Source organism: Culex pipiens, chromosome 3 (genome assembly GCF_016801865.2).
Source record: "Culex pipiens pallens isolate TS chromosome 3, TS_CPP_V2, whole genome shotgun sequence".
In the NCBI taxonomy this organism is placed as follows: Eukaryota; Metazoa; Arthropoda; class Insecta; order Diptera; family Culicidae; genus Culex; species Culex pipiens.
The window spans coordinates 85,154,068-85,180,915 of record NC_068939.1 but is presented as its reverse complement, the minus strand read 5'-3'; the positions used below and the strand labels follow the sequence as shown (position 1 = coordinate 85,180,915).

The following is a 26,848-nucleotide window of genomic DNA, read 5'->3' as shown; positions in this document are numbered from 1 at the left end:
GGTTTTAGGGGCGGAATTGCTGTTAAAATATCTATCAATTAAGCTGGAAACGTTGTGCGAGATCAGACATACAATTTGTATTTCAATTATTCAAACTATCTAAGAATTCACTAAAAAGATTTATTTAAGATTCAGTTTAAATTTTTTTGGTTCTTTTTATTTCAAATGTCAGGTACATTTTAAAATTATGTTGCCGTACTCATAAAAAAAAAACAAATACATATTTATAAACTGCTTTAAGATAAAATAGATTTAATCATTTTAACTTTAAATCATGTCATCAAAAGGTTAAGAAATGCCGTTGAACAACGTAGTCAATTTTAGTTTAGTTTAACGACTGCTAGAATTTCAATATTGGATTTAATTAAAGCTAGATTCCCCTTAAAATGTTGTGCATTCTGATACTGAACATGGCAGTTTACATTTCGACAGAATTAAATACTACCCCGAATACAGGGTGACCACTCAAATTCCATTTTTAAGTTCCCGACTTTTCTAGAAACTCAAACAATGGGCATTTCTTATCTTAAATGATTTCAAACAAAAATCTTGTTATTTAAAAGTCAATATAAACCTGCTCTGCTTCACATCCGTGTTAGAGATGTGCCGTTTCAGTTTTCAATTTTAAGCATTCTGGGTACTTGACCTTTCTGTCGGTGTTAGGGAAGCGCTCATTTTGCTTGCAAATTTCCAGCATTTTGAAAACATTTAAAAAAAAATTTTAATGCTAAATCTGCATCGAATGGTTCAAAAGCCGAGATAGAAGCGTTTGAGTTCTGACGCATTATCCCCGGGAATTCGAGAAAGACGTTATTCATTGTAAAAATCTCTAAAAAAAAGTGCAGGGGGTTATGTTACACATTACCAGCATGACAAAGAACTATGAGTGATTTAAATGCTCATTATGTGCCTTCAAACTTATTCTCTGTGGTCCAAAAACTTACAAGTCTATTTCAAGACTCAAGTGATGAATGACCTCTCTAGGTTAAAGTCACGTTAATAAAATAAACAACAACAACTTTCAAGACTCAGAAAATTCACAAAAGGGTTATTCTTCATAAATATAAAACAAATATTCGCAGGGTGGCCACTCAAAATTCCGTCAAAAATCGGGAAAAAGTTGGGAATTTGTAATTCAATATGGCGAATCCGCGTTTGTAAACAAGCAATCTATCCCCCTCTTACTTGACGTGAACTGTCACTTGAGCGAAAGAGATAGACTGCTTGTTTACAAATGCAGATTCGCCCTATTGAAATGTTACTACGGAATTTTGTTATGTTTTACACAAATTTTAAATTAAATTCGCTCAATTCCTCTTTAGTGTCTTATTTAAAATTTAAGGTTCAACCTATTTGAGAATGACTTTTTCTTAAGTTTTGTTTTTGAAAGGGTTCTTTAAGCATATAAAACACAAAAGCATATAAGACCTTTTTTTAAAAAAAAAATCTAGATTTGAGGCATTAAAAATCCTTTTATTTATTTGATGCATTTGTCACAAATTTTTTATGCATAAAAAGATTTTTATTATTTTTTGTGTATCAAACAAGAGTTAACATCTAAATTAAAACAAAAACAAAAGTAAAGAAAAGCTAAAAGGTACAAAAATAGAGAGTTTTCATCTGTCACATTGATTGTTTATTTTGGTTTTGTTGCTCTACGAGTGAGCGAGAGTTTTTCACCGTTTTGTTTTCTTTCTCAGTCGTTCTCTTTCACTCTCGGTCAAAATGGCAGACGTGTTGCCAGTTTTTTTTGACAATTTACAACAGTGTTGCCAGTGGCAGCTGGTAATCAGCCCTATAACGGCTGTTATCAGAGCAGTTATTTTAGAGCAATGCAAGGCAAGCAATCGGATGTTGCAGTCGAGCCACTTCCCGTTTGGATATTTATTGATAAAGCTTGATTTTTTGTTATCGGAGAGCTGAAAAAAAAATCCAATCGTTGTTCGTCCTGAATGAAAAATGGAAAATCTTTTTTGACGTTTGAAAACAAAATCAAAAATTACAAAATTTATAAGGAACTTGGCAAAACATTTTTTAAACGAATTCCTAGTTAATTTTCAATTTTTTTTAACGTGCTTTGACTTACAATAAAATATTGGAATTTGTTGTGAAGTTTTTGTTTTTACGAAAATTTTCAATGGTGATGGTTTTTATTAACTTTTAAATAACAAGTTTTTTGTTTGAAATCATTTTAGATAAGAAACGCCTATTGTTTGAGTTTCGGAAACTTGAAAATGGAATTCGAGTGGTCACCCTGTATTCGGGGTAGAATTTAATTCTGTCGAAATGTCAACTGCCATGTTCAGTATCAAAAAGCGTAAGATCGTAAAATTTCACGAATGTTTCATTTTTTAACATTGATAAACGGACCATAGGCATAGAAAATAGAGGGCTGTTTGGGTTAGACTTAGAAAACTTCAATTTTCCTATTTCTTTATCTTTAAGCGGCTGTATCCAGGTGGTACAATTTTCAGTGGCTCTTAGATAATTTTAAAGCAAATTGTCTGAACTTTTGAAAAAATATTTTCAGAGATGGTCTCGCATGGTCCTTATTTTTAAAAATCAAAAAACTGAAAATATTTTGCTGAAATCAAACTTTCGGTGGCTTAATCATGAAAACGGGCCACATTATCAAAAAATGTGTAAAGTTCTTTGCCGAAGACACTGAATCAAAAAATTCCTTCAAAATTTACAGATTTTCGAATATTTACATACTATTTTTGTATGGACAGCTGCCAAAATTGAATGGAGACTTGTATGGGTGAACCAATGACACAACATGGTTTCTTTGGTCATAGGGAAGGCCCCCACAAAGGTTGAGCCAAATAAAAAAAAAAACAAATAAAATCACTTTCCGGTTTTGGTAGAGAATTACGTAGTATTGCTCAAGTGACAGTTCACGTCAAGTAAGAGGGGGATAGACTGCTTGTTAGGGTGCGTCACAAAAGCAAAAAATTGAGCTAGATCGCATAGGCGGGCAGAATATCATAGTATCATGTCCACAGAAGCTCTCCTGAAAATTTCAGCCAATTTGGTCAAGAATCCGAGGTGCCCACTCGATTTAAAGTTTGTATCGGATTTTGGACCCGTTAGTATGGGGAAAACGACACTTTTTACATTTTATTGTCCCAAAAATCCAATGTTGAACCAAATTACATTCTGAGCGACCTGTTTATAGATTTTTATATGAGGAACAACTTTGTAGAACATCGCGAAACGATCTGAGCAGATCTGGCTTAGTTATAAGTGGTTTAAGTTAAGTTGTTTTCCCAGGGTCGAAGTCAGGATTTAAGTATAGCCTTTTTATCAATACGGTCACTGTGATTAGAGAAAAAAATATCTGACAGGTGATGAATTTTTGTTGACAACATTTTCATTCCAAATTCCAATTGAAGCAGAGTTGAGGTGAGGATTTAGTTCTTTCTTAGCTTTTCATCATACCTTGACCAGTTTGTATTTTTTTAGGTCCTGCCGGTGTTCAGAGGTGGAATCGACACGCTGACCATGGAGATGGTCCGACAGTCCGAGGTCAGGGAGGCCGTGTTTGGCCAGTTTTAGATGCCTACCGTTGCGGGTGCTGGATTTGGATATGGTTTAGCAGCAGCAAGTTCCGTGAATTATATGATAATTTTTTAAAGTAAACAATTTGAATAAATGCTTTGAACCTATAACTAGAGAACCTGCTCAGGCTGCTGATCATAATTCCCCTTAGTTTTAGAATTTGTAAATAACTAATTCTAGTCCTTAATCTAACCCCAAATCGCACTTTGTGGCCAAAGTGGGCAAGTGCTCGTGACCAGTCGACCAGCCTTTGACTCGCAGGCGTGATGTTCCAGGTGCCCGTGACTACACGGGAAGTAACCCTCAGATTGCCAGCAACTCGGTCTCAAAAGCGCTAACAATAAATTCTGCCTCGGAATGTGCAAAATAGTTGTTAAAATGCTTATGAGTTATTTTTTTCGTGTTGGTCCACATTTATTGGTAAAAATAATTTGTAGGCTGTGTTAGCTGATGTTTTTTCCTTTTCCCAAAAATTAATTAAAAATAAAAAATACTCGAGATAAACTTTTTTATTCACAACACGACAATAAGAACTTGATGCACTTGCACTCCTGACGATCCACAGCCACAATCTGTTAGAAAACCTGGTTTGGTGCGGGTTAAAATCGGCGTTAGGGTCAGGATGAAACCTTCTTGACTTCCCAGATAGATCGCCGACACTAACTCCTGGGCCCATTTTTGATGCCGTGGTCAAGCCTAGTCCGATCTATGTTTTGTAGCAGATCTGAGAAAAATAAGGTAATTTAACGCTGTGTATCAACTTCAACACTTTAGGACTAAAAAACAAACAACTTTACTTCCAATCCTCATACAAGAGAAGCCCTAGCAAAACTTCGGCTCAGCTGATTCCACTTAATTAATCTTAATCTGTCGGACCATCTCCATGGTCAGCGTGTCGATTCCACCTCTGAACACCGGCAGGACCTAAAAAAATACAAACTGGTCAAGGTATGATGAAAAGCTAAGAAAGAACTAAATCCTCACCTCAACTCTGCTTCAATTGGAATTTGGAATGAAAATGTTGTCAACAAAAATTCATCACCTGTCAGATATTTTTTTCTCTAATCACAGTGACCGTATTGATAAAAAGGCTATACTTAAATCCTGACTTCGACCCTGGGAAAACAACTTAACTTAAATCACTTATAACTAAGCCAGATCTGCTCAGATCGTTTCGCGATGTTCTACAAAGTTGTTCCTCATATAAAAATCTATAAACAGGTCGCTCAGAATGTAATTTGGTTCAACATTGGATTTTTGGGACAATAAAATGTAAAAAGTGTCGTTTTCCCCATACTAACGGGTCCAAAATCCGATACAAACTTTAAATCGAGTGGGCACCTCGGATTCTTGACCAAATTGGCTGAAATTTTCAGGAGAGCTTCTGTGGACATGATACTTTGATATTCTGCCCGCCTATGCGATCTAGCTCAATTTTTTGCTTTTGTGACGCACCCTACTGCTTGTTCACAAACGCAGATTCGCCCTATTGAACTGTTACAGCGAAATTGCTTCTTCCGTCAGGTTTTTTTTTTATTTTTTTTTTTAAATATTTGTCTAAAAATCAATAATATTATCAGGGTGGTCACTCAAGTCGGGAAATCGGGAAAGTCGGGAAAAAGTCGGGAATTAATGTTTATTTTTGTCAAAAAGTCGGGAAAAGTAGGGAATTCCAAACATCCTTGCTTGAAAATTAATATTAACTCTTGAATAATTTTGTAATATTTTGTACAATTTTCAATTCTCAATTCTGCTTTAGTAGCTAACTTTAAGTTTAAGGTTCTTTTCACTATTTCAATATATTTGAGTATCGAAAAGTTGTTTAAGGCATTCAAAATAATAAAAAATGTTGGATTTTGTGAATCAAATGATCTCTATTAATTTCTGTTTATCAACAAGAGGCAAAGTTAATGAAAAACTAAATAAAAATAGAGCCTAATCCCCAGCCTAGAGTTATGTTTCTATTTTATTTTGTCACATTAATTGAGTATTTAAATACAGATTGCCACTTGAGTTTGGAAATGTTTTTTTTTGTAAATATTTTTGTTTAAATTAATTCCGGGACCGTGGTGTAGGGGTAAGCGTGATTGCCTCTCACCCAGTCGGCCTGGGTTCGATCCCAGAAGGTTTCGGTGGCAAATTTTGAGACGAGATTTGTCTGATCACGCCTTCCATCGGATAGGGAAGTAAATGTTGGCCCCGGTCTAACCTCTAGGTTAGGTCGTTAGCTCAGTCCAGGTGTAGGAGTCGTCTCCCTGGGTCCTGCCTCGGTGGAGTCGCTGGTAGGCAGTTGGACTAACAATCCAAAGGTCGTCAGTTCGAATCCTGGGGTGGATGGAAGCTTTAGGTGTAAAAAGAGGTTTGCAATTGTCTCAACAATCAAGCCTTCGGACACCTAGTTTCGAGTAGGAATCTCGTAATCGAGAACGCCAAGGCAATGCTGTAGAGCGAATAATTTGATTTTTTTTGACGTTTACCAATTTAAAAAATAACATAAAAGTTGTATTGTTGAACTTTCGATTTTTTTCCAAGGACTAATTGTGTTCTACTCTGAATCGTAATAATGAATTTTAATTTTTGGTGTATTTTTTTTTAATTGTTGTTCAGTTTCTGTGTTTACGAAAATAGCCAATTCAAAAATTTAATTTAGATTTTTTTCGGTGGTTGATATTGACTTTTCTTATAGAGAGTTTTTTGTTTGAAATCATTCTTTAGATAAGAAATGCCTATTTGAGTTTTCTGGAAAAGTCTGGAAACAGTCGGAAATTTGAAAATGGGAATTTAGTGGTCACCCTGTTAATATTCACTAAACACTGTTCAAAATAAGTGAAATCGTCGAATCGTACAAAAATATTAATTGGCATGTTGGAATTTTATTATTTATTTTCGTAAAAATGTTTGAAACTATCGCAGACTAAGTTTATATTTAAAAGTTTATTTTTTGCTTCAGAAATAAAAAAATATATAAAATATATTTCTCTACACGGTTTAAACTTTTGTGTTTTACGCCCGTGGAAAATTTCCGTACAAATAAAATCTTTTTTGTATGGAGCGTTTACTATCCCCTTTTTTTCCACACACTTAAAAAAACACACATCCAGATGTGGTGTATGTAATTCCCAGGAATTACATAGAAAATTGTGTAATTTTACCGGGTGGGGATGGCAACCCTATTCCGACCAAAGCAAACTGACAGCAGTCGACATTAGCACGGTTGTCAAATGAGATCCCACAACAAAAGCACTAGCTGTCAAATGGTAGTCCATAACAAATCATTGTTTTGGTTTTTGATTTTAAAATTTGTTTGCATAATGATGGCAAATTCTATCACATTATTGGAGATGCCATCCCAATTTTGGCTGAAAATTCATATCGAAAAAGGTGATTTTTCTGTTACCCTTTTTTTGCTTTTTTTTTTCTTTTGGTCGATCAAACAGTGCGCCCGTACACTAAGAATCGGCATTACACAGTTTTCAGTTTGCTTTCACACATTTGCATGGGACTATTGAGTTCAAACAGAACAACCCACTTCGTGTTACCGTAGCAGTATGTACTATACTGATTCTCAGTGTTTGTTATCTGAACATTCGAGATGGCGGCTTCTTCGCTACCCCTGAATTTTATCTGCAAGCTTATTTCTGGATCAATATGACAAAAGGGCGAATAAGCGTTTTGATAACTGAAATTATTTGCAAAATATATTCTGCATAAAAATGCTTATGAGCCCTTTTCAAATGCTGCTCCAGATTTGACGTATTCAAATACGTACAATCAAATTTTAGAACTTTTCCAACCATCGATTTCCGATTTTCCAATAATCAAGTCTAGACTGTAATGCAGTCTTTTGTCAATGACACCCCGTTTTACGGTACTCAAAATGTAGGGTGCTCACTTTTCCTATCATTCTAGAATGCCGAAATGACCTTTTTTCTGTTAAAAATAACAGAATCGGAAAGTAATACTTTGAACTGAAAAGGTTGGCTGGAAAGTTCAAATAAATGCTATAAAATTGAACTTTTCAGCACTTGTTTTGAAAAGTAATAGTTTTCAATATTATTTTGATATGAACAAATTATATGAACACTTGACTTTGACCTTCCAACTCTTGGCAAAACATGATTTTTTCAGCACCTTTCGTATTTATCCGACTCGGTAAACCTCGTTGTATAAATGTATTTGTTAGAAGGACTAGCTTCATGGCAACATCCGGGATTGTCTTTTGACTTCTGAATAATGGTTTCGCCAACGTTTCCAGGTGTTAAATTTATCCTGATTAAACAAAATTAAATTCATTCTAAGAGCAATTCTAGCTCAAATCAGGAATTTTTCTGGTACTTTTGTACCCGACCCTCTCCGATTTCAATGAAACTTTGTGGACATGTTATCCTAGGTAAGGTATTTAAATATTGTTGTATTTTGTAATTTAAAAATTACTGTATCTCGAAGCCGTTGCGTCGTATCGTGGTCAAAGACAAACTTGTAGGAAATTGGACGGGCTTTTGAAAAAAATACACTGAAACAAAAATACACGCCACATCTATGAGATTTTTTGATTTTTAAGTCTAAAACTTAAATTTAAAGGTGATGTCACGATTTTTTTCGTTCAAATTTTTTGAGGAAATAGCCTAAAATATAATCAAAAGACTGACGAAAAATGCAGGATGGTATGTCTCTCCTAAAAAAATACAAAAATCATTTACTAAAACAGTTTTTTTGAAAAGTGGTCTAAACGTCATTTTTTTGAAAACCCGGTAGTGGGAATCAATTCTACAGACAATTTTACATAAAAGTCTCCATATTGACCATTGTCCTATGTCCAATCCTTGGGAAGATACAGTGGTTTTAAAAATGAAAATGTTAAAAAAACGGTTTTTGGTGGTTTTTGGCAATTCCTATATGACAGACTTGGTTTTTCAGTCTCGTAAATATTTTTACCGGAAAGCTCGTCCAATTTCCCATAAGTTTGCCTTTGACAGCATTTCAATTGGATGTAAGGGCTTACAGATATAAGCTTAATTACATTGCTAATAACTGAAAATAGAATATTTTTTTCAGTGTGGTAGAAACCAGGATAGTAAATTTTATTACTTAAGGGTGCACAGCAACCAAGGAAGTTGTTGTCTTCTTATGCCAAAATTGACAAACTTACGGACCCAATCCTGCACAAATCTGATTGTAAAAACAGGCAAATTTTGTTGTAAATCACTTAGTAGACAGTACTTTAGGGGATGAATAAAACATTATATCGATAGTTCCCGTAGTTTCGAAAATACTAAAATATCTGTAACAAAAATCTTGGTGCAAAAGCTCTTGTTGATGTGCACCGTTAAATATAAAAACGATATAAATCAAAAAGATGTCCAAGGCAAACTTATGGGGAATCGGACGAGCTTTCCGGTAAAAATATTTACGAGACTGAAAAACCAAGTCTGTCATATAGAAATTTCCAAAAACCATAAAAAAACGTTATTTCAACATTTTCATTTTTAAAAACCGCTGTATCTTCCCACGGATAGGAAATAGGACAATGGTCAATATGGAGACTTTTATGTAAAATTGTCTGGAGAATCGATTCTCACTACCGGTTTTCAAAAAATTTGACGTTTAGACCACTTAAAAAAAACAGTTTTAGTAAATGATTTTTGTATTTTTTAGGAGAGACATACCATCCTGCATTTTTCGTCAGTCTTTTGATTATATTTTAGGCAATTTCCTCAAAAATTTTGAACGAAAAAAAATCGTGACTTCACCTTTAAATTTATGTTTTAGACTTAAAAATCAAAAAATCTCATAGATGTGGCGTGTATTTTTGTTTCAGTGTATTCAGAAAGCCCGTCCAATTTCCTACAAGTTTGTCTTTGACCACTTTTTGATACGACGCGACGGCTTCGAGATACAGTAATTTTTAAATTACAAAATACAAAAATATTTAAATACCTTACGCCCTTCTCAAATGTTATTTTCGAGTACTATTGGCACCATATACACAAAAATGGCTTATATAGGCCTAGGATAACATGTCTACAAAGTTTCATTGAAATCGGAGAGGGTCGGGTACAAAAGTACCAGAAAAAAATCCTGATTTGAGCTGGAATTGCTCCTAACCTATTTATAGCTGAACAAAAACATTTAAAATCTGTGACAAAAAGATTCATCAGTGAACAAAAATCAAACATGTGCATCAAGCAAACTTTACGTGGAACTATAATCAACCAAACTCAAATCTCGCTGCAAAATAACTGTTCAAACTCGACGTACTTAAACCGTTCGTAAATAGTCCTTCGCCATCGAACAGTGTAGTGTCCTCAAGTTCCCCGCCCCCTCCGTAAAACTCCCGGATGCGTGTAGGCGTGGCCGCAAATGAAAACGTCGCACTTCCGGTCCAGTTACGACGACTATTCCGGTCGGCAACCAACACCACCAACAGCAGCAGAGTTGACCTCGGCTGAGCGCCATTACGAGCAACAATTTGGCGAATCCCGCGATCATCATCTCAACCAGGGTTGGTATTTCCTCGTTTCCTCGCCGATGGCGAGGGCTTTTAAATATCGTCCCTCGCTCAAATCATCAAATTTTCGGCGCTCTCCCAAAACTGCATCAAGAGAGCGAAGCGAAAACGACGCCGATGAAATAGCGAGCAACGAACAAACCGATGCGTAAGACGGAAAAAAATCTCTCACACGGCCAGTCCCCTCGCTCAAAAAGCAAGAGAAAGAGCAATCGTGAAATTCTCTCGCCCGTAAGCCCTGTAGAAATGAGTTCATTTGTGTGCGTGAGCTCCAGTGTATGTATACAGCAATTTCGTGTGCGTGTCTCTCCGGTTGGAACGATACTTCCATCGGAGCCAGCGATACGGTATTTCTCATCGGTTCGTTGGGCTTTCGATATTCGCGATAGCAAGCCGACAATCACTCGGCTGCGAAAGAGAAGAGAAATTTTAAGAGACGAGGAACGCACCGAAATATGCATCAATGATAGTGCGATGGTGATGGTTTACCTACCCTGATCTCAACCACCGACCAACAACCGGTAGACTCGGTGAAGGTTATCCCGTGCCGAAACTAGGGGAGATTTGTGCCCTGTCATCACCGTCGTCGTCGCCGTCGTCGTCGCAGTTTTTGGAGGAACGTAAACAGCAACGGCAACAACTGGCCAGAGTGGTTAGCTATCAAGGTAAAGAATCTGCGCTGTTCCGGTTCTTGAGTTTTGTCTTGTCTTATTCTATGCTGTTGTTTAGTTGTTGTTGTTTTCGAGGAAGTTGCGCTGAGAATTCGCAGGTGCTTGTTTTGAGGACCGACCCCGACCGAAAACGGGGGCAGAAGATGGTCCCGGGGACAAAGTGGCACTCCAAGGGCAACGACCACCAGAGCGGGTTTCTCCGCGGCCAGTGAAGAAGAGGCAGAGGGAAGTCTGGTGAGAGTGGAAATGTTGGAAATTGTACGAAAAATCGAAGGAAAAGTTTGTGGAAAAAGGCATATTGCCACGCGAAAATAGAGGGGAAAATTTAACTACAAAAATTAATTGAAAGGAAGAAAATCGCATTTGAAAAGAGGAAAAATTCATCTCGCAAAAGTAAAGAAGTGAATGTAAAAATTTTGTAATATATTTTTCCAACTTGGAAAGTTTCTGTTCCTCCCTTCACACAATTTTGAGAAGCAGCGCAAGCGAGACAGCTTGTAACATACACACACACACAGTCAGTCAGAAAGTGTGGTGTGCGTGGCGTGTACGTGTGCGCCAGAGCGAGCCAGCAAGTTGAGAAACGTCACTGTCATATTTGTGAATCTTTGTGTGTGTTGCCACCTCACGGCTAAAATGGTGGCTCGGGCCGATTTGTGAATGTGTTTGTGTCTAGCCACAGTCAGCCAAGTAAATTTGTGTGCGTTTGTGTGTGTGTGTGTTTTGGTGTGATGGCCGAAGCGAAGAAGAAGCAAAAGCAGCAACAACAATAACAAGAGCACACAGCGGCCCAGCAACGACAAAAACAACAGCTCGGTCGACGAGTTTAGCGGATTTGTTCATGTAAGATTGATGGAGGTTACTAAGTTATGTTAAGCTAGGAGTAAGATTAAGTGAAAAGTGGTGTAACTTTACAGGGAAAATGGTTTTAGGGACGGAATTGCTGTTAAAATAACTATCAATTAAGCTGGAAACGTTGTGCGAGATCAGACATACAATTTGTATTTCAATTATTCAAACTATCTAAGAATTCACTAAAAAGATTTATTTAAGATCCGGTTTTAATTTTTTTGTTCTTCTTGTTTCAAATGTAAGGTACATTTTAAAATTATGTTGCCGTACTCATAAAAAAAACAAATACATATTTATAAACTGCTTTCAGATAAAATAGATTTAATCATTTTAAAAAGGTTTGCTAAATTTAAATCATGTCATCAAAAGGTTAAGAAATACCGTTGAACAACGTAGTCAATTTTAGTTTAGTTTAACGACTGCTAGAATTTCAATATTGGATTTAATTAAAGCTAGATTCTCCTTAAAATGTTGTGCATTCTGATACTGAACATGGCAGTTTACATTTCGACAGAATTAAATACTACCCCGAATACAGGGTGACCACTCAAATTCCATTTTCAAGTTCCCGACTTTTCTAGAAACTCAAACAATAGGCATTTCTTATCTTAAATGATTTCAAACAAAAAACTTGTTATTTAAAAGTCAATATAAACCTGCTCTGCTTCACATACGTGTTAGAGAAGTGCCGTTTCAGTTTTCAATTTTAAGCATTCTGGGTACTTGACCTTTCTGTCGGTGTTAGGGAAGCGCTCATTTTGCTTGCAAATTTTCAGCATTTTGAAAACATTTAAAAAAAAATTTAATACTAAATCTGCATCGAATGGTTCAAAAGCCGAGATAGAAGCGTTTGAGTTCTGACGCATTATCCCCGGGAATTCGAGAAAGACGTTATTCATTGTAAAAATCTCTAAAAAAATGTGCAGGGGGTTATGTTACACATTACCAGCATGACAAAGAACTATGAGTGATTTTAATGTTCATTATGTGCCTGTATTCTCTGTGGTCCAAAAACTTACAAGTCTCTTTCAAGACTCAGAAAAATTCACAAAAGGGTTATTCTTTATAAATATAAAAAAAATCGCAGGGTAGCCACTCAAGAGTCCGTCAAAAATCGGGAATTTGTGATTTTTTTTGTCAAAAAGTCGGGAATAGTCGGGAATTCCAAGAATACACGTTTGAAAATTATTTTCTAACTCTTGAATAATTCCGTAGTAACAGTTCAATAGGGTGAATCTGCGTTTGTAAACAAGCAGTCTATCCCCCTCTTACTTGACGTGAACTGTCACTTGAGCGAAAAGTCAGGGTGGCCACCTAGGGAAAAACCGGGAAAACCGGGAAAAACTCGGGAATTCGACTAACAAACCGGGAAAATATTTTAAGTTTAGTTAAAATTCGACAAATTCCTCTTAAATGACTTCAACGTATGTTTTTCTCTATTAGAATATTATTAAATGAAGAATTCGGGAAAATAATATTTGAATTTGTGTAATAGACTCAAGCTAGGGGAAATTCTCGTATGTTTGGCAGGTTAAGCACTCGCTCCTAACTCCATCTAATTTGCTGATTTTCACTATTTAAACAACTAATTTTGCAAAACTTTTGGTAGAAACTTGCTTGCTCACTTCTTATTGAGCTATTTATCACTCGAGACTCGATTTTCCTGGGGAAAAAATATAAATACTGAAATTAAAAGCCACAGTTTCAACATTTGCATGGAGATTGTGTTTTAAAATGCATTTTACACTAGTTCAGTTGTTTTGCAATCATTAGTTTTCAAATAATGTAAAATTTGACGAAAACAAAAATTTTAACGAAAAAAAATAATGAAAATCGAAAATTTTCAAAAATTCAAATGATTTTTAAATCAACCCAAACATGCTAAAAATGATTCTGAACGCAGGTGAATGGATCTAAAATTGATTTCAGTTGATTCCACTAAAATTTTCATTATAATTTTGAAGTTTATTGAAAATAATGTTTTGCCCCCTGATTTTTCGGGCCAATTTTGAAGGGGGGGAGACAAAAACTTTAAATAAAATTCGTACCAGCCTAAACTATTTTAAAACGATTTAGAATTATGAAATCCAAGATGGCGGTCAAAATGGCTGAAATGAAATATTGAAAAAATGCATTTTTAAATTTAATAGGCAATCAACCACTCAACAGTGACTAAAATTAAGTCGCTGAACTTGAATTTGATGTTAAAAGTAAGAAAATAAAAAAATACGAATTGTTTTTTATTGTTCAAACCTTCGGATAATCGAGACGGACTGTTTACAATTTTTACTGTAAAACATTTGGTGGAATTTCAAAAATCTGTTTTCAGTAGTATTTTATAAGATGATTTTTGGCTTTCTCAGTTAAACAAATTATTAAGGACAAATTGCTATGAAACTTTGTGCTTGTGTTTTTAAATCAGATTTGAGTACTTTTGTATAATTTTAAAATGTCGGAAATATTTGGTATTTAAGATATTTTTATATAGTTGGGAATCTTTCTACAGTTAAATGCCTATCAAATTATCTTCAAATTCAGAACATTTGAAAAAATATCTTTATTTTAAAATTTATTTTAAAATTATAATTTAAATTTTAAATAAATTTTTCAGATGTTTTAAAATTACAATATTTTCAGAGTTCAACTGCATAGTAGTCATTTCAATAAAAACAGTCCCTTTTTCTTTTATTCAAACACAAAAAATGAGTTTTTATTGGGTTTTATTTAATTCTCATCTGAAAATTCTGTAAAAAAAAGATTTACTGAATTTTTAATGTTGTGTGGTTGATTTTTACCATTCTGTGTTACTCAAAAATTTAAAAACATCCAAACATGTTTATTTTTTCTTTTTTTCAATAAATTTGGCACGGCTCACTCAAAGGATGTATCGAGAATTATGTTTATGTTTGCGCGATCGGCGAGTCGCGATGAGGGGTTGAAGTACAGGCTAGAGTACAGGCCAACTCAGAGGGTTTTTTTTTGACAGTTACATTTTTTCTAGAAATCATCTCATCGGTACCTAAATCCTTGCCGAAGATACTAAATCGATCAGCAAAAAATGTTTTAAGTAATCGATTGTTTAAACATATGGCACTTTTTCTTTGGAAGAATCATTCTTCTTGAATTTACTAAAGCTTTTTCAAAGAAAACTGAAGAGTATTTGCATTAATGTTGTTTTCTTTTGCAAATCTTTTCTACTTATACTCATACTAAACATTGTAAATGCTATTTCCTGCTTTCCAGTAATAATTTACGTTATTCATAAATTTAATACAATACGATTTTTTATTGATTTTAAGTTAAGAAAAATTGCGGAGCATGGAGATGAAAAATCACAAGCATTATGGAAATTAAGGATTTGGACTAAATACTGTTAAAAACGGATTCTTACTTTTTGTACTCAATTTGAAAGCTTTCTTGAGAAATAAAATTATTGAACCAAATGTATGCGTTCAAAAAGTATTTTGATACTAACGTCAGTCTATAAAAAAACAAGATTCTTCCAGGACTGGCTGCGCTTGTGTTCGATTAGATTAGATTAGATTAACGTCAGTCTATAAAAAAACATTGTAATTTGATTTAAAACTATATGGAAAAATTCCTTCTGGCCTCGGGAGAAAACCGGGAAAAAAGCGGGAAATTGAAAATCCAAATCTGGTGGCCACCCTGGCGAAAAGGACTGCGTGTTTACAAATGCAGATTCGCCCTATTGAACTGTTACTACGGAATTTTGTTATGTCTTACACAAATTTTAAATTAAATTCGCTCAATTCCTCTTTAGTGTCTTATTTTAAATTTGAGGTTCCATTCACTGTTTCAACCTATTTGAGAATGACTTTTTCTTAAGTTTCGTTTTTGAAAGGGCCCCTTTAAGCATATAAAACACAATAGCATATAAGACCTTTTTTTTAAAAAAAAACTCTAGATTTGAGACATTAAAAATCATTTTATTTATTGGATGCGTTTGTCACAAATTGTTTATGTATAAAAAGATTTTTACTATTTTTTTGTGTATCAAACCAGAGTTAACATCTACCTTAAAACAAAAACAAAAGTAAAGAAGAGCTAATAGGTACACAAATAGAGAGTTTTCATCTGTCACATTGATTGTTTATTTTGGTTTTGTTGCTTTACGAGTGAGCGAGAGTTTTTCACCGTTTTGTTTTCTTTCTCAGACGCTCTCTTTCACTCTCGGTCAAAACGGCAGACGTGTTGCCAGTTTTTTTTTGACAATTTACAACAGTGTTGCTAGTGGCAGCTGGTAATCAGCCCTATAACGGCTGTTATCAGAGCAGTTATTTTAGAGCAATGCAAGGCAAGCAATCGGATGTTGCAGTCGAGCCACTTCCCGTTTGGATATTTATTGATAAAGCTTGATTTTTTGTTATCGGAGAGCTGAAAAAAAAATCCAATCGTTGTTCGTCCTGAATGAAAAATGGAAAATCTTTTTTGACGTTTGAAAACAAAATAAAAAATTACAAAATTTATAAGGAACTTGGCAAAACATTTTTTAAACGAATTCCTAGTTAATTTTCCTTGGGCCTTGCCAGGGGAGTATTATATAGATCGTTATAGTACTCATTTTGTCAAGGGGCATGGATAGTTCCGTCATGGTAATGAAATTGAGGGTTTAATTGTATTGTTCCAAATACTGTTAAAACTTCCATTTTATTAACACAATGGATATCGTTCCATGCTGATGAGAACCCGCTTTGCCGTAGCACCAAGGCTTATCGATGTCTTTTGGCTTAACCATCTAGAAGTTGCGTATTTTGGGCACTCTTAAAATGTCCTTACAACGTGTGTACAATGAATACTAACGCGACTGCTGGTGAGTTAAGCTGGCGTCGAGACCAAGAGGTTCTCCGATAGTGGAAATATCACAAATGTCCAATAAACCGCTACATATGTGACTTTTCCCCTATCGAACGTGGGAGTTAGGTTAGAACTTAGTTTTCAAAAAAATAGTTTCTCATTCGAATGCCAAATTAAAATTAAAATAGGGTCTTTGAAGATTTTACATTAAGTAATTTTAGGAATTTGATTAAAGATAACAATTATCAGAATTACATTAGGCAGTCAGCGGGGCAAGTAATACAGCCAGAATCGTTAATATTCATGTTGAGTACTGTTCTGATTTGTCAAAGTTGCCATAGCATCTCGATCAATCAATAATGAAATGATATCGGACAAAATTCGTTAATCTGTTGAACTAACGGTTCTCGGATTATGGTTGTATCGACCATTGTTGCGAATCGAGGATCTACTGGAGCTTTGACGATCAAATGGAGCCTAACATTTCAAAAGTGCGCATGGGTTTTGTGAGCGGGAGTGTGTCCCTTTCACTTAAATGATAGTTTTCATAAGGTGAGAGAGAGTTACACTCTTGTTCACATGAGTTGTGTGCCCTAATGAAATGGAAGGCACGAAATGGTTGTCTATTTTCTCATTCACGATGCCTGTTTAACTTATACAAGATGAACTGTTCATTTATGTTTATTAGTTTTGGAAGCGGCAAGACAGGTTTAAACTAGGCAAGATAAAGGAATGTTTACCTTTGTTACTAAAAGTTATGGGGATTTAAGATTAGTGTTATTTCAGAAAGTTTAGTCAAGGTTTTGGCAGAAATGCTTCTAGGTGTAATGTACGACAATACTACTGACGGACGTGACAGGACGGGAACCCCGTTTGGAGGTTTCAACATCAAGATTTGTATTCCATATACAAGTTATTTCATCTTTCGTTTTCCAGAGCGATTCTTAGATTCCATTTAGAGTTGGAATGCATAATAGGGTTTCTTTGTATTTTCTTCCAGGCCTTTTTTGTTTTGATTTTTGTTTGAATAACTACTTTAGAGTTCCTTTATTATGTTTCAAATTTAGACAAACGTAACTGATCGATCAATCCAAGTTCTTACTACTCACACCTACACTAATTTTCTTTCACCTTCCCCCTCCCGATCCACTATATCTTCCGGTGGTGTTCATTTGGTATGCAATACTAGTTCGGCCACTACCCTTTTTTCCACAAGAAACCGGACTTGGATTGACTTGAGGCCGCGTCCCCCACCTTGCTCCGTAAAACGAAAACGAAAACGAATTCCTAGTTAATTTTCAATTTTTTTTAACGTGCTTTGACTTACAATAAAATATTGGAATTTGTTGTGAAGTTTTTGTTTTTACGAAAATTTTCAATGGTGATGGTTTTTATTAACTTTTAAATAACAAGTTTTTTGTTTGAAATCATTTTAGATAAGAAACGCCTATTGTTTGAGTTTCGGAAACTTGAAAATGGAATTCGAGTGGTCACCCTGTATTCGGGGTAGAATTTAATTCTGTCGAAATGTCAACTGCCATGTTCAGTATCAAAAAGCGTAAGATCGTAAAATTTCACGAATGTTTCATTTTTTAACATTGATAAACGGACCATAGGCATAGAAAATAGAGGGCTGTTTGGGTTAGACTTAGAAAACTTCAATTTTCCTATTTCTTTATCTTTAAGCGGCTGTATCCAGGTGGTACAATTTTCAGTGGCTCTTAGATAATTTTAAAGCAAATTGTCTGAACTTTTGAAAAAATATTTTCAGAGATGGTCTCGCATGGTCCTTATTTTTAAAAATCAAAAAACTGAAAATATTTTGCTGAAATCAAACTTTCGGTGGCTTAATCATGAAAACGGGCCACATTATCAAAAAATGTGTAAAGTTCTTTGCCGAAGACACTGAATCAAAAAATTCCTTCAAAATTTACAGATTTTCGAATATTTACATACTATTTTTGTATGGACAGCTGCCAAAATTGAATGGAGACTTGTATGGGTGAACCAATGACACAACATGGTTTCTTTGGTCATAGGGAAGGCCCCCACAAAGGTTGAGCCAAATAAAAAAAAAAACAAATAAAATCACTTTCCGGTTTTGGTAGAGAATTCCGTAGTATTGCTCAAGTGACAGTTCACGTCAAGTAAGAGGGGGATAGACTGCTTGTTCACAAACGCAGATTCGCCCTATTGAACTGTTACAGCGAAATTGCTTCTTCCGTCAGGTTTTTTTTTTATTTTTTTTTTTAAATATTTGTCTAAAAATCAATAATATTATCAGGGTGGTCACTCAAGTCGGGAAATCGGGAAAGTCGGGAAAAAGTCGGGAATTAATGTTTATTTTTGTCAAAAAGTCGGGAAAAGTAGGGAATTCCAAACATCCTTGCTTGAAAATTAATATTAACTCTTGAATAATTTTGTAATATTTTGTACAATTTTCAATTCTCAATTCTGCTTTAGTAGCTAACTTTAAGTTTAAGGTTCTTTTCACTATTTCAATATATTTGAGTATCGAAAAGTTGTTTAAGGCATTCAAAATAATAAAAAATGTTGGATTTTGTGAATCAAATGATCTCTATTAATTTCTGTTTATCAACAAGAGGCAAAGTTAATGAAAAACTAAATAAAAATAGAGCCTAATCCCCAGCCTAGAGTTATGTTTCTATTTTATTTTGTCACATTAATTGAGTATTTAAATACAGATTGCCACTTGAGTTTGGAAATGTTTTTTTTGTAAATATTTTTGTTTAAATTAATTCCGGGACCGTGGTGTAGGGGTAAGCGTGATTGCCTCTCACCCAGTCGGCCTGGGTTCGATCCCAGAAGGTTTCGGTGGCAAATTTTGAGACGAGATTTGTCTGATCACGCCTTCCATCGGATAGGGAAGTAAATGTTGGCCCCGGTCTAACCTCTAGGTTAGGTCGTTAGCTCAGTCCAGGTGTAGGAGTCGTCTCCCTGGGTCCTGCCTCGGTGGAGTCGCTGGTAGGCAGTTGGACTAACAATCCAAAGGTCGTCAGTTCGAATCCTGGGGTGGATGGAAGCTTTAGGTGTAAAAAGAGGTTTGCAATTGTCTCAACAATCAAGCCTTCGGACACCTAGTTTCGAGTAGGAATCTCGTAATCGAGAACGCCAAGGCAATGCTGTAGAGCGAATAATTTGATTTTTTTTGACGTTTACCAATTTAAAAAATAACATAAAAGTTGTATTGTTGAACTTTCGATTTTTTTCCAAGGACTAATTGTGTTCTACTCTGAATCGTAATAATGAATTTTAATTTTTGGTGTATTTTTTTTTAATTGTTGTTCAGTTTCTGTGTTTACGAAAATAGCCAATTCAAAAATTTAATTTAGATTTTTTTCGGTGGTTGATATTGACTTTTCTTATAGAGAGTTTTTTGTTTGAAATCATTCTTTAGATAAGAAATGCCTATTTGAGTTTTCTGGAAAAGTCTGGAAACAGTCGGAAATTTGAAAATGGGAATTTAGTGGTCACCCTGTTAATATTCACTAAACACTGTTCAAAATAAGTGAAATCGTCGAATCGTACAAAAATATTAATTGGCATGTTGGAATTTTATTATTTATTTTCGTAAAAATGTTTGAAACTATCGCAGACTAAGTTTATATTTAAAAGTTTATTTTTTGCTTCAGAAATAAAAAAATATATAAAATATATTTCTCTACACGGTTTAAACTTTTGTGTTTTACGCCCGTGGAAAATTTCCGTACAAATAAAATCTTTTTTGTATGGAGCGTTTACTATCCACTTTTTTCCCACACACTTAAAAAAACACACATCCAGATGTGGTGTATGTAATTCCCAGGAATTGCATAGAAAATTGTGTAATTTTACCGGGGGGGATGGCAACCCTATTCCGACCAAAGCAAACTGACAGCAGTCGACATTAGCACGGTTGTCAAATGAGAGCCCACAACAAAAGCACTAGCTGTCAAATGGTAGTCCATAACAAATCATTGTTTTGGTTTTTGATTTTAAAATTTGTTTGCATAATGATGGCAAATTCTATCACATTATTGGAGATGCCATCCCAATTTTGGCTGAAAATTCATATCGAAAAAGGTGATTTTTCTGTTACCCTTTTTTTGCTTTTTTTTTTCTTTTGGTCGATCAAACAGTGCGCCCGTACACTAAGAATCGGCATTACACAGTTTTCAGTTTGCTTTCACACATTTGCATGGGACTATTGAGTTCAAACAGAACAACCCACTTCGTGTTACCGTAGCAGTATGTACTATACTGATTCTCAGTGTTTGTTATCTGAACATTCGAGATGGCGGCTTCTTCGCTACCCCTGAATTTTATCTGCAAGCTTATTTCTGGATCAATATGACAAAAGGGCGAATAAGCGTTTTGATAACTGAAATTATTTGCAAAATATATTCTGCATAAAAATGCTTATGAGCCCTTTTCAAATGCTGCTCCAGATTTGACGTATTCAAATACGTACAATCAAATTTTAGAACTTTTCCAACCATCGATTTCCGTAATGCAGTCTTTTGTCAATGACACCTTGTTTTACGGTACTCAAAATGTAGGGTGCTCACTATTCCTATCATTCTAGAATGCCGAAATGGCCTTTTTTTTTCTTCTAAAAATAACAGAATCGGAAAGTAAAACTTTGAACTGAAAAGGTTGGCTGAAAAGTTCAAATAAATGCTATAAAATTGAACTTTTCAGCACTTGTTTTGAAAAGTAATACTTTTCAATATTATTTTGATATGAACAAATTATATGGACACTTGACTTTGACCTTCCAACTCCTTGCAAAACATGATTTTCAGCACTTGTCGTATTTATCCGACTCGGTAAACCTCGTTGTATAAATGTATTTGTTAGAAGGACTTGCTTCATGGCAACATCCGGGATTGTCTTTTGACTTTTTTTTTTTTTTTTACTGTGAACAGACACGGACCACTGCGACACTTGCGTATCTATTGTAGTATGATCTGTTCTCAGGTTTTCTGTTTTGCTGCTATACACAGCCTGCCGAACGATCGTCTTCCGTAGCGCTATTGTTTGAGCGAGACAGTATTTGACAAATTATTCGAGCAGTTGCCCCCTCTCATTCCCCAGACCAATCCCCCAAATGCCATGCCACACGAGCACGAGAGACCGATCCGAGGACGTGGAGATGAGCGAGATTGAGGGGAAATCTCGTTTTATTTTTGACCCATCTAGAGATCGTTACCGATCATATAGCCCAATCTTCAGCTCGAATTTTGCCTGAGAGCATGTGACCGAGTCGAAAGTAGCATTTGAAGCTCTTCTCTGCAGAGTTACAGAGTTCTTCAACGCTCAGACTCAGTCGCCAACAGATCGTCCGAGAGATTGGATGGGATGGGTTTTGGAGAGGCTTGGGACTTGACAAAGTCAATTCCCGCAGCAGCCGATATCCCCTCTCGACCGCCACCTACCCCTTTTGCCTCGCCAGATGGGTTTCAAGCCATCGACCTTCCGCTTACAGAGCGAAACCCGTACCACTACACCACGGGAGCTCGGCGTCTTTTGACTTTAACAGTTAATAATAATGGTTTTGCCAACGTTTCCAGGTGTGAAATTTATCCTGATTAAACAAAATTAAATTCATTCTAAGAGCAATTCTAGCTCAAATCAGGAATTTTTCTGGTACTTTTGTACTCGACCCTCTCCGATTTCAATGAAATTTTGTAGACATGTTATCCTAGGTAAGGTATTTAAAAATTGTTGTATTTTGTAATTTAAAAATTACTGTATCTCGAAGCCGTTGCGTCGTATCAAAAAGTGGTCAAAGACAAACTTGTAGGAAATTGGACGGGCTTTTGAAAAAAAAAATACACTGAAATAAAAATACACGCCACATCTATGAGATTTTTTGATTTTTAAGTCTAAAACTTAAATTTAAAGGTGATGTCACGATTTTTTTCGTTCAAATTTTCTGAGGAAATAGCCTAAAATATAATCAAAAGACTGACGAAAAATGCAGGATGGTATGTCTCTCCTAAAAAAATACAAAAATCATTTACTAAAACAGTTTTTTTGAAAAGTGGTCTAAACGTCATTTTTTTTGAAAACCTGGTAGTGGGAATCAATTCTACAGACAATTTTACATAAAAGTCTCCATATTGACCATTGTCCTATGTCCAATCCTTGGGAAGATACAGTGGTTTTAAAAATGAAAATGTTAAAAAAACGGTTTTTGGTGGTTTTTGGCAATTTCTATATGAAAGACTTGGGTTTTCAGTCTCGTAAATATTTTTACCGGAAAGCTCGTCCAATTTCCCATAAGTTTGCCTTTGACAGCATTTCAATTGGATGTAAGGGCTTACAGATATAAGCTTAATTACATTGCTAATAACTGAAAAAATAATATTTTTTTCAGTGTGGTAGAAACTAGGATAGTAAATTTGATTACTTAAATTTAAAAACGATATAAATCAAAAAGATGTCCAAGGCAAACTTATGGGGATTCGGACGAGCTTTCCGGTAAAAATATTTACGAGACTGAAAAACCAAGTCTGTCATATAGAAATTGCCAAAAACCACAAAAAACGTTTTTTCAACATTTTCATTTTTAAAACTGCTGTATCTTCGCAAGGATAGGACATAGGACAATGGTCAATATCGAGACTTTTATGTAAAATTGTCTGGAGAATCGATTCCCACTACCGGTTTTCAAAAAAAATGACGTTTAGACCAGTTTAAAAAAAAAGTTATAGTAAATGATTTTTTTTATTTTTTTTAAGGAGAGACATACCATCCTGCATTTTTCGTCAGTCTTTTGATTATATTTTAGGCTATTTCCTCAAAAATTTTGAACGAAAAAAATCGTGACTTCACCTTTAAATTTAAGTTTAGACTTAAAAATCAAAAATTCTCATAGATGTGGCGTGTATTCTTCTTTCAGTGTATTTTTTTCAGAAAGCCAGTCCAATTTCCTACAAGTTTGTCTTTGACCACTTTTTGATACGACGCGACGGCTTCGAGATACAGTAATTTTTAAATTACAAAATACAAAAATATTTAAGTACTTTACGCCCTTCTCAAATGTTGTTTTCGAGTACTATTGGCTCCATATACACAAAAATGACTTATATAGGGATATGATAACATGTCTACAAAGTTTCATTGAAATCGGAGAGGGTCGGGTACAAAAGTACCAGAAAAATCCTGATTTGATCTGGAATTGCTCCTAACCTATTTATAGCTGAACAAAAACATTTAAAATCTGTGACAAAAAGATTCATCAGTAAACAAAAATCAAACATGTGCATCAAGCAAACTTTATGCGGAACTATAATTAACCAAACTCAAATTCCGCTGCAAAATAACTGTTCAAACTCGACGTACTTAAACCGTTCGTAGATAGTCCTTGACAAAGAACGCCCCAGTTCGATCCAATCTCGCCGTAACTCTTCACCATCGATCAGTGTAGTGTCCTCAACTTCCCCGTCCCCCCCTCCGTAAAACTCCCGGATGCGTGTAGGCGTGGCCGCAAATGAAAACGTCGCACTTCCGGTCCAGTTACGACGACTATTCCGGTCGGCAACCAACACCACCAACAGCAGCAGAGTTGACCTCGGCTGAGCGCCATTACGAGCAACAATTTGGCGAATCCCGCGATCATCATCTCAACCACCGACCAACAACCGGTAGACTCGGTGAAGGTTATCCCGTGCCGAAACTAGGGGAGATTTGTGCCCTGTCATCACCGTCGTCGTCGCCGTCGTCGTCGCAGTTTTTGGAGGAACGTAAACAGCAACGGCAACAACTGGCCAGAGTGGTTAGCTATCAAGGTAAAGAATCTGCGCTGTTCCGGTTCTTGAGTTTTGTCTTGTCTTATTCTATGCTGTTGTTTAGTTGTTGTTGTTTGCGAGGAAGTTGCGCTGAGAATTCGCAGGTGCTTGTTTTATAGTTTTGTCGTTTCTCTCTTTTGTTATTTTTTTGTGTGGTTCTTGGTCGTGCGTTTAAGTTTTTGAAAGCCGGCTCCGGCGGTGGTTTTGTGTTATTATAGGTTTTCCATTCATCTAATTTGCACTGAGTAAGGTTGTGTTTTGATTTGCTCCTTCATTACGAGTTTTGTTTTAGCTTTGTATTGTGAATTACTGCGAATAATTGTCGATCTTCAATATTATTTATATCTCAGGTTTGTTTTCAAAAGGTTGCCAATTTTTAAAGATGTTATTTTTCGATCGATTCTCGTTCAATTTACGAATTATCGACATCAGACATGCAGACATGACAGACATTTTTTTTTGTTTTTGTTTTTTTTTTGTTTTTTTTTTTTTTTTTGTTTTTTTTTTTTTTTAAATTAGTTAATTTCGTCAAAATTAATTTGCATCATACTATTTTTTAATAAGGCCGTTGCAAATATTTTTTGAAGTTTATGTCCCTCGACTCTGACCAAAGGGGTGCAAAAAATAAAAAAGTATAAAAATTGAAATTACGAGCCATGGTATAAAAATTTTAATGAAAAAAGTGTTTTAAAATGCACCACCGAGTTGGACGACATAAACTTTGAAAAATCTTTGCAACGGCCTAAGTTATTAATCGTTAAAATTAGAGGTGGGCAAAAAAAGAGCGAGCCGCTCAAAATGTCGGTTCACTAAAAAGAGCGAAAGATCCGTAGCTCACAAAAAAACCGCGGTTCTTTTTTAAACTTCCGTCTTTTGAAAAATCCGGCTCGAAATGGCATGATTTTTGTTATAAATATAATTTATTGAACCTAAAAAAAAAATTAGTAATGAATTTGTTTTTGAGAATTGAAAATAAAATTTAAAATTTTTCAATGCAAATTAATTCCAAAAGTAAATGATTTATTAAACAATATTAAAAAAAACTATTGTACATTAAAGTATTACCGAAATATAAATTTGAGCATTTCAAATTGCATAATTAGTAAAATATTACCAAAAATTTACTGAATAATTTAGAGATTTTGGAAAAAAATCCTTTTAGCAATTACAGACTTCATTGATTAAATGAGAATGTAGAAAAGAGTTCGCAGAATGTTTTCTCCAAATAAAATATCAGCATTAGTTCAATTCTTGCAGAAATAAACGCAATTTTAAAATTAAAAGCAATTTTTCCAACATGCTAGATTTAAGTTTGGATGCCACTCAATTACTTGAATGTATACACACCAAAAAATAATCGTGTAATTTTCTGTTGATTCGATGCACATAACTGGAGCGTCATATCTGCTATAATATTACATCAGATTTGAAAATTACATGTTTCTTTCTAGCCTTTGACAACGCATTGAATTTTACACGAGCTGAGATTCTTGCATGTAATTTTCATATTGATGTAATTTTAGTGGTCCACCTGCTGGTATTGGTGTGATTTTTCTAGGTTAGAAATGAAAACAAGTTTGTAAATCATCGTCAATGTAACATTTATTTTTACTATCACACACACACACACACACACACACACACACACACACACACACACACACACACACACACACTCACATCTTGTTTTTTCGTTAATATTTAAACAAAACTTTGGCTTTATCAGTGATTTTGCAAAATCTTGAAGCACTCACGGGAAATCGAGCGGCCGGCACTTGTTTCACTTATTTCTTCGGTGCTCTTGGAACGATGGTCGCCGCCGGAGTCAACACATTCACTGACATCATCTGTTCCCGGTGGTCACTTGCTGATGGTTCCACGGAAGATCTCCACAAGGTCAAAAGTTTCCGCATAATTGATGATGACCAAATTTCTGGCCAGTTGAATAACGACGGCATCACGTTCGGTGCGGCTTGCTATCTGGTCCCGTACAAGCCATTCCGTTCCGGACCGATCCCGTAGCACCAACGAAGGGAATATTTTTCTGTTTAACCTTCGGCATCCTACAGAGAATCGTCGTTCAGCTAGCAATACAAATAAACAAATTTTTGTTATCCTTTTGCAATTCATATTTAGCTCTTATTGCAGCTGCAGTTTTTAAGTACTTACTTTAATATTTTTACTGAATAAACCTCGAATTATCAAGAGGTTTCAGTTTTTTTGGAACACGTTGCAAACTCAACACGCACCGATTTGCACTACACGAAGATGGCTGACGTTTGACTTGCACTCTTAAGAGAGAAAGGTCAAATTGTTTTAATATTCAGTTAAATGCAACAAAAAATTACATCTCAAAACACGCTCCAATGATGTGCATCAAATAGAACACAAAAACAAGTCAAACGATGATTAATTTTACACGATAATTGATTGAATATTTCATAATGTGATTCAAATGAGAAATAGTGATTCAGCATCTAATGAAACATAATTCTACGTCAGGTTTTGAATTAAGTTCATCATATTTACATCGAATCTTAAATTCCGTTCAGTGTGATATTAATAATTTTTTGGTGTGTAGGTTCGAGTAGAAATCTTGACCTAGAGACCGCCAAGAACTATGGTTTTAAAGAGCATCTTCTCGT

The 26,848-nt window shown here is 35.2% G+C and overlaps 2 protein-coding genes and 1 long non-coding RNA gene across 4 annotated transcripts in view; 1 reads left to right on the top strand and 2 right to left on the bottom strand.

Moving 5' to 3' along the window:
- The window catches only part of LOC120418653 (tyrosine-protein phosphatase non-receptor type 61F), a 148,223-nt gene that overhangs the window by 48,266 nt on the left and 73,109 nt on the right, over positions 1-26,848 (bottom strand). The gene's annotated exons all lie outside the window — the stretch shown is intronic.
- On the bottom strand, positions 4,145-4,654 carry LOC120431233 (uncharacterized). Its single transcript, XR_005607834.2, has 3 exons — positions 4,546-4,654; positions 4,359-4,485; positions 4,145-4,285 (listed from the first exon to the last, which is right to left on the bottom strand). It is a non-coding gene; the product is annotated as an uncharacterized LOC120431233 (long non-coding RNA).
- Positions 10,847-26,848, top strand: part of LOC120418995 (uncharacterized) — a 456,309-nt gene continuing 440,307 nt past the window's right edge. The window contains exons 1-2 of the mRNA XM_052711065.1: positions 10,847-11,583; positions 23,615-24,203. Coding sequence (XP_052567025.1) covers positions 23,906-24,203 — 298 coding nt within the window. The 5' untranslated portion in view covers positions 10,847-11,583; positions 23,615-23,905. The remainder of the gene's footprint in view (positions 11,584-23,614; positions 24,204-26,848) is intronic.